Source organism: Monodelphis domestica, chromosome X, assembly GCF_027887165.1.
Source record: "Monodelphis domestica isolate mMonDom1 chromosome X, mMonDom1.pri, whole genome shotgun sequence".
Lineage (NCBI taxonomy): Eukaryota > Metazoa > Chordata > Mammalia > Didelphimorphia > Didelphidae > Monodelphis > Monodelphis domestica.
Genome location: NC_077235.1, coordinates 71,329,268 through 71,337,351, shown reverse-complemented (window position 1 = coordinate 71,337,351; position 8,084 = coordinate 71,329,268). Strand labels below are relative to the sequence as shown.

The following is an 8,084-nucleotide window of genomic DNA, read 5'->3' as shown; positions in this document are numbered from 1 at the left end:
CTCCATTTCCCTCCCTGTAAAATGAGGGGACTTACTGGATGTCTTCTGAGGTTCCCTTCCAGCTCCCAACCTCAGATCCGAATCCCTAGTTTCTGTAAGATGAGAAAACTGGGCCTAAGAGTGGAAGTAACTTGCTCTTGGTCCCACAGCTAGGAAGTGCTAGAAGTAGAGCCCAAATCCAGGGCCTTGAACTCCTTCGACTACCCACCTCAGGCTTCTCCACTCGTTCAACCTTCAACTTTGGAGAGGAAGAGTATCTAGCTGGGCAGGGATACCGAGGGATGGCTAGGCCTGCATCGAGGTGGAAGGGTGAGAGGAGAGATGCAAGACGGTAGTGGAAGAGGCCAGGCTGGGCTCAGGGCTGGGGATGACTGTCTGTATGCACGGTGACGTTCTGAGTCCCCATTCTCAGCCTGGGCGCCATTGGGGGAGAAGCCAGGGCCAAGCCTAGGGCTCAGGAGCCCGCCCCCACCCTGCCCTGGTGGGACTTGGATGTGAAACATGCCTTCTTCACATTCACTCTGGTCTTGGAATTGATAACAAAAAAGACGGACGAGGCAGGCGTGGACATATCTTTTGACTTTTTATTTAACTCCATAAATATTTTCATAAGGCTCAGTGTCTTTAGAACACTTCTCTTTCTCTCTTGCACTTATTTTTTGTTAAACACATTTTTGTTTTTACACACAACTCGGACATTTGTTGGATAGGGTCAAACAGTCAGATATAAACAGAAGAATGAAACTGGCAGATGCATACAGCTGGGGAGGCCCAAACCAGGATCGCCCAAGAGCCAGCCCAGCCCACCCGGGAGCACAGAAATGTCACTGTCGGGCTCCATCTAAGGCCCAGCCAACCTCCCCCTGTGGCGGCGGCGGTGGCGGCGGCAGCAACAACGACGATGACGACGGCGACATTTGCATTCCAGCTCAAGCCCTAGGTAGGTGTTGTGGAGTTTTGGCTACAGGCTCCCTCCCTCCCACCCCCCTCCCTCAATCCCTCCCCACCTAGCCAGAGTGCCCTACTGAAAAAGAAAAGAAAGCAAACCCAACCGGACTCAGCTCAGGAACACTCTTCCTGTCTCCTTAGGAAAACGCGCCATGCAGGAACTGACAACACTAAGTGGTCTGAGGAATGTGGCAGCACTGGGGGAACTGGGAGAGAGCTTCCTGAAGCCCGAGCTCACCACATCAGCTGGCCCATTCGTGGCCAGGCCACTTAGTCCAACCCCCTTCGGCTCAGTGGCTGGCCTGTTTCCAACACTACAGGCCAGGGGCCCTCCCTAGAGTGCAGAAAGAAAGGAAGAAAGAAAGAAAGAAAGAAAGAAAGAAAGAAAGAAAGAAAGAAAGAAAGGCCAAATCAAGAGTGGCAAAGGAGTTGCTAGAATACGTGGACGTACCTGGGGTGGCAGAGGTAGGGATGGGGAGGATGCCAGGGCTGATTAAGCCCTCACCCAGAAGCCTGAAGGGTGGGCAGCACAGGGGTAGGCAGGTCCTGAGTGGGGAGGCTGCTCAAGTGCTCATTCTTGGCAGGCCCACCATCATGACTGAGCCCAGTGAAGTGGGCATCTGCTCAAACCACCTGGAGGAACAAACTCCAGCTGCCCAGATCACGTGGGTGAATTGAACTACCCAGGACATTGCAGTGGACCCTCATCCCCTGCCTCAGGAGGAGTGCCCTGCTGGCCAAGCCCGGAGCTTTCAGGCTGGCCAGTGCCACCCTGCTGAGGGCATACGATACGTTTGCACCCCTCCCACAAAGGCCCACCTTCTGCTCTGGCCACAGTCTGGCTTGGCTGTGACTACACAGAGGAGCTAAGGGGTTGCCAACTGTGATCTCTAAGGGCATTCTCAAGAAGGAAGATGCCAGGCTCTGCCTGTGGGTGGCCTGGTCAGGCTCACCAACCTTTGTCCCAAAATGTCCCATTCCTGCTCCCTTTCGAGGCACTGAACAGTTAAACCAGGGAAGCTAGTGTCCCCTGACACAGCTATTGTATAGCAGACTAATTATTGATTCAAGTCAGAGGATCTGGGTTCTAATCCTCACTGCCAACTGTGTGACCAGTGGCAAGCCATTTCCCTCTCTGGGTCTCAGTTTCCTCATCTAAAAACTGGGGGGAGTTGGACTGTTAAGGTCCGCTCTGGATCCAAACCTCCCATTTTCCTTCTAGCTACAATGGAGCACTGGGGTGCCAAGCTTGGGAGCTCACCTCCTCAGCCCTGTTGACACCAAGCTGGAGCAAGGCCTTCCCATTTCCTAGTATTTTGGCTACTGGCCTACAGCATCCTGCCTTATTCCCACTGGGGAAGATAAAGAAAGGGAAGCTGGGTCTTCCACAGCTCAAGGAATTCTCTAAGGAAGCCATGTTAGCTTCCTGCCCTTGACCTACCAGCCTGGAAGGGCTTGGGATGGACCCAGGACTTCCCCTTCTCCCCCAACTAGAATGGGAGTTCCCTGAGGACAGGGACCAGGCCTTACTTGTCTTAGTTTTCCTCAGTGCCCAGCACAGGGTTGGGCACACAGGTACTCAGTAAAGACTCACTGTGTCAGTTGATGGAAACTTGACTTCCTGAGAGGGAAAGTGATTGGTGGGGAAGGAAAAGGAAAAGGGGGTAGAAAGGAAGGGAAAGGAAGGAAGGGAAGGAGGGAGGGAGGGTAGGAAGGAAAGGAAGGAGGGAGGGAAAGAAGGAGGAAAGGAAGAAAGGGAAGGAGAGAGGGAAGGAAGGAAGGAGGGAGGGAGGGAAGAGAGGAAGGAAAGGAAAGAGGGAGGGAAAGAAGGAAGAAAGGGAAGAAGGGAGGGAAGGAAGGGAAGGAGGGAGGGAAGGAAGGGAAGGAGGGAGGGAAGGAAGGGAAGGAGGGAGGGAGAGAAGGAAGGAGGGAGGTAAAGGAGGAGGAAAGGAAGAAAGGGAAGGAGAGAGGGAAGGAAGGAAAGAGGAAGGGAGGGAAGAGAGGAAGGAAAGGAAGGAGGGAGGTAAAGAAGGAGGAAAGGAAGAAAGGGAAGAAGGGAGGGAAGGAAGGGAAGGAGGGAGGGAGGGAGGGAGGGAAGGAAGGAGGGAGGGAAAAGAGGAAAGGAAGAAAGGGAAGGAGGGAAGGAGGGAGGGAAAGAAGGAGGAAAGGAAGAAAGGGAAGGAGGGAGGGAGGGAGGGAAAGAAGGAGGAAAGGAAGGAAGGGAAGGAGTGAGGGAGGGAGGGAAGGAAGGAGGGAGAGAGGGAAAGAAGGAAGGAGGGAGGGAGGGAAAGAAAGGAGGGATGAAGGAGGGAAGGAAGGAGGGAGGGAAGGAGGGAGGGAAGGAGGGAGGAAGGTGTGATTGTCCATGCAATTTGGTAACAAATGTAGATTGGCAGTTCCTGCCCCTCCAGATGGGTTATTGCAACCAACTTGCTTTGGTCAAGGCCAAGGCTCCCACTCTGTCCAGATCATTCCCTGATCTTTCACATCTTGGGCCCTCCCCAGGCCAGTGAGCATCAGACTAGATGCCCAGAACTCACCAGCCTTCCCTGCCCAGTGGGGCCTGCAGGGTAGCCTCTGGAAGGGTGAGGGGCAATACTCTACCTCCCAGCTCTTCGGCTGCCCCCCCACAGCCCACAAATGGGGGGGAAGTCCTGGCTGGGCTCTGCAGGCTGCCAGGCAAGGGGTTCCAAAGGAAGGTCTGCTGACCTCAGTCTACCATCAGGTGCCACCTTCTTAACTAGTCCTGAAGGAAGAGGAGCTGAGGCCTCCCAGGCCAACAGTCCTGGCCTGCCCTCCGAGGGCAGAGCTCTCAGCTTAGAAACTGTAAAGAAGCAAGACTGTACTGGGCAGGGCCAGAGCATTCTGTCCAAAGAAGAAGGCAAGGGGCCAAAGGCGTCCCCATCCCCTCGACTCCTCAATCCCTTCTCCAACTGCAATGTCCTGGGGGCACCCAGCAAGCCCAGAGAGGGAGATCAAAGGTACACAGAAGCCAATTGGTCAGGAGGCATCTCCCAGATCAGAAAACCCTGATGCTCCCCTGGTTTTGGTGGGACGACCCCCTCCCCCCGAACATATAGAAAATAGTAAAAGCAATAGAAATACCTAGCGTTAATGTCACAGGGCACGACAGAGCACATCCTGACTAGCACAGCTGAGAACAGAGGATGCTGGGAGAAATGTCGTTCAGGGGCAGGGGGGTCTTCAGAAACATTCGCCACAGGCGGAGGGAGAAGGAAAGAGGCTGACCCCCGTACGCTTTCCGGTTCCAAAGACAAATTAAAGGAGGGGGTGGGGTGGGGTGGGGTGGGGTGGGGGGGGGGAAGACTCTCCAAGCCTACCCCCTAAAGCCAACTACGGCAAAGAAAATCACCATCATTTATGTCTAAAAGAAATCAAAACACAACAGTCATGATTGTAGAAGACAGATCAGTGAATCAACCACAGAGTAACCAGAAAGTCATTAGGGGGAACACCAGAAAAGGCAAAGGTTCTTTTTTTTCTTATTTTTTTCTTTTTTTTTTCAATGAAAGGAGGAGAGAGAACAGAAAAAGGCGAGGTGGGATCACATGGTTAGAAGTCATTGGTACATCTTCTTATCTAGTAACGGGTTCTCTTGTCCCCCAGAACATGGGAAAACTCGTTCGTTTTTGGTCCTTCCATCCGTCTTTCTTTCTTTTTCTCTCTCTCTCTTTCTACATATATACATACGCAGGGGGTATATGTGTATCTATATATGCATGTAAATATTCACCACAACAGTGCTTTTCCGAAAAAAGGTCCATCTAGAAATATAATTTTATTTATTTTTAAAATCTGACATTCCCCACTGGACGCTATTTCTTAAAGGGCGTTAACCTGCTGAAGTTTTGCCAGAAGGGCGACTGGCTTCGCTTGGGCTCCGAGAACTCGAAGACCTGGGACTGAGTGATGCCGTCTGTCACCAAGTACTGTCCCTGACTTACTGGGTCCTGGGGAGGCGGGTAAGCCGGAGGGACAGCTCGGGAGTAGTTGGCACCTAGAGAAGAGAACAAAAGGGGAGGGGAGAACAGCGACTCCATTTGATCAGTATCTTGTACAAAACTCCTCAGCTCAGTCTCCACCATGGAAAACCACAGCGCTCTCCCGATGGCAGGACTGGAGACATTACCGAATTTGGTATGCTGTCTTTCAGCCATTAAAGTCGGGACCCTATTGGGGGTCTTCTTGGCAGAAACTGCAGTGGTTGGCTCTTTCCTTCTCCAGCTCATTTCCCAGAGGAGGACACTGAGGCAAACAGATCACCCAGCTAGCAAGGGCCTGAGGCCACATTTGAACTCAGGAAGGGGCGTCTTCCTGACTCCATGCCTGCCACTCTATCCATTGCAGCACCACCTAGCTGCCCTCACCTGGCTTTAGGTGGCCTTTTTAGCACTCACCTTAGGTCCATAAAATCCCAGGACAGGACTTGAGAGGCCATCTGGTACACACACTCATTTTTGTAGAGGAGAAACTGAAGCCAAGAGACAAGTGGCCTGCCCTCGATCAAAGCGCTAGTGAGTAGGAAATGGAATCAAGGTTTTTTGACTCCAAATTTAGCACTATTTGCCATCTCCAGTCTTTGTCAACACAGTGCCTAGCACACAGTAGGCACTACAGAAATGGTTATCCCTCCTCCCCCATGGGGAAAAATGGATTTTCAGGCAAGACAACTGAGCCCCAGAGAAGAAATGGGACATATAGCAAGTTGATGAAATGGTCAAGACTCAGCCCAAGTTGGCTGGCACGCTCTTAGGCTGGGGCTCTGCAGTAGGCTATACCTGCCCCCAGAGAATTGGTCCAAGGAAAGCACCATGGCACAGGGATGAGATGCTTATGCAAATCACTTCCTCTCTCCAAGCCTGCTCCCCCATCTATAAAATGAGGTGATTGGCCTAGTTGTCTTCTGAAGCTCTTCCCAGATGAATATCAACCAATTGATAGACATTCATTAAGCACCTACTATGTGCCAGGCACCATGCTAAGCACTACAGATACAAGGCAATCCCTGCCCTTGAGAAGCTTATGATTGAACGGAGGAGACAACATGTAAATAAATCTATCAAAAGCAAGCTCTAGACAGAATCAGTAGGAGGTAATCAAAAGGGGGAAGGCACTAGGATGAAGAGGGGATGGGATAGGCTTCCTGTAGGAGGTGGGATTTCAAGTGGGACTTAAGGGAGGGAGAGCACCCTAGGCATGGGGACAACCAGAGAAAATGTCCATGGAATGGCCAGGAGGCCAGGGTCACTGGATCCTATGAGACTTGGGCAAGTCACTTCCTTTCTCTGGGCCTCCGTTTCCTCCTCTGTGAAATTTCCAAATGGAAGGATGACAACGAGTCAGCAAGGCATCTTCAAGAACAACAATGTCAGACAACTTCCTCTTTTGACGTAGTTATTTGGACGGTAGATCAGAAAGATGCTGTCAACGTTTGCTTAAAGGTTATCAGAATACTTGGTAAAATATGTTGTGAAAAGGTGAAAGATTAGGCCTAGGTACCCTGGAGTGGACTTGGGACTGATCAATGGCTGGACCAAAGATGACTACTCATTAATGACTTGATGTCCCGTGGAAGTAAGGACTCTAGCGGAGGGCCCCAGGGACTTATGCTTGGCTCTATTCTCTGACAGCTTTACTAATGACTTCGACGGAAAGCATGGAGAGCAGGCCTATTGGATCTGCAGATGGTTCAGAGCTGGGAGGGAGAGCCAACATGCTGGATGCAAAAGGAGCTTGACAAGCTAGAACGTTGGGTTGGATCTAATGAGGTAAAATTAGACACGAGTAAATGTCGTTTCCTGGTTCAGTTGGAAAAATCCACTTCACAAGCACAAGATGGGGCAGATAAGGGTAGATAACACTTTAGCTGAAAAAGACCTGGGAATGTGAGCGGACTGCAAGCTTAATGACTCAGTGGTGTGATACAGCTGTTGAGAAAGCTGAGATACAGATCGATGGAGGTGATAGTCCTGCTCTATTCTATTGACCATGTATCTGACCATATATGGAATGCCGGGATCGATTCTGGGCCCTCCATTTCAGGAAGGGTAAACAAAATTCTGGAAATTCACTACAGAAGGGTAAGCAGGACAGCGAAGGGCCTTGGGCTCAAGCCACACTGAAATTGGTTGGGAACACGGGAAAGGTTTAGCCTGGAGAAGAGCAAACTCGATGGGGATCTGGTGGCTGTGTGCAATTATGTGAAAAGATAAAAGGTGGATTAGACTTGTTCTGCTTGGCCCCAAAGACCAGACCTAGGAGCAATAGTTTAAGCAGGTAAACTGAGGCTTAATTTAAGGGAAAACCTTTTTTTTCTTCTCCCATCTTAGACTCAATACTGTGTATTGGTTTCAGGGCAGAACAGCAGGGGCTGGGCAACAGAAGTTAAGTGACTTAGCCAGGATCACCCAGCTAGGAAGTGTCTGAAGCTGGATTTGAACTCAGCAATCCCATCTCTAGACCTAGCTGCCTCCAAAGGAAAACCTTTCCCCAATTAGAACTATCCCAAAGTGGAATGGCTGGCTTGATAGACAGAGGCTTCTCCCTCATCATTGGAAGACTTTAAGTAGAGACCAAATGATTGCTCATTCGTTATTCATGTCATAGCGTGGGCTTGTTATTGGCTGGTCTAATTAATCTCCCTTCCACTTTGGGAGATTTGAGGTGAGGTAAGACCTAAAAATCCCTTTGGGCTGTAATGTTCCTAGGAATATATGTGTACGTGTGCATGTGTGCATGCATGTGCATTGTTCAGTTGAATCCCAGTTTTTGTTACCCTGTGACACCAATATTAACAAATACTATCGAAGGAGTTTTCTTGGCAAGGATACTGGAGTGGCTTGTCATTTCCTTCTTCAATAGATTAAGGCAAACAGAGGTTATGTGACTTGTCTAGGGTGATACAGCTAGTACATGTCTGAGGCTGGATTTGAACTCAGAAAGATAAATTTTCTTGATTTCAGCCTAGCACTTGAGGCATAGCATAACCTAGCTGCTATCTATCTATGAATCTATCTATCCTCATACATTTATGTATTTGTGTATATATATGTATGTATGTATGTATATTTACATATACTACATATACACAAACACAAATATATGTATTATCGATA

The 8,084-nt window shown here is 50.0% G+C and overlaps 1 protein-coding gene across 10 annotated transcripts in view; it reads right to left on the bottom strand.

Annotated features, from left to right (window-relative positions):
- Window positions 1-564: 564 nt before the first annotated feature.
- ARHGEF9 (Cdc42 guanine nucleotide exchange factor 9) overlaps window positions 565-8,084 on the bottom strand; it is a 288,936-nt gene continuing 281,416 nt past the window's right edge. For all 10 annotated transcript variants that reach the window (XM_056808819.1, XM_056808820.1, XM_056808818.1 and 7 more), the window contains one exon: window positions 565-4,966. In XM_056808819.1, coding sequence (XP_056664797.1) covers window positions 4,785-4,966 — 182 coding nt within the window. In that variant the 3' untranslated portion in view covers window positions 565-4,784. The remainder of the gene's footprint in view (window positions 4,967-8,084) is intronic.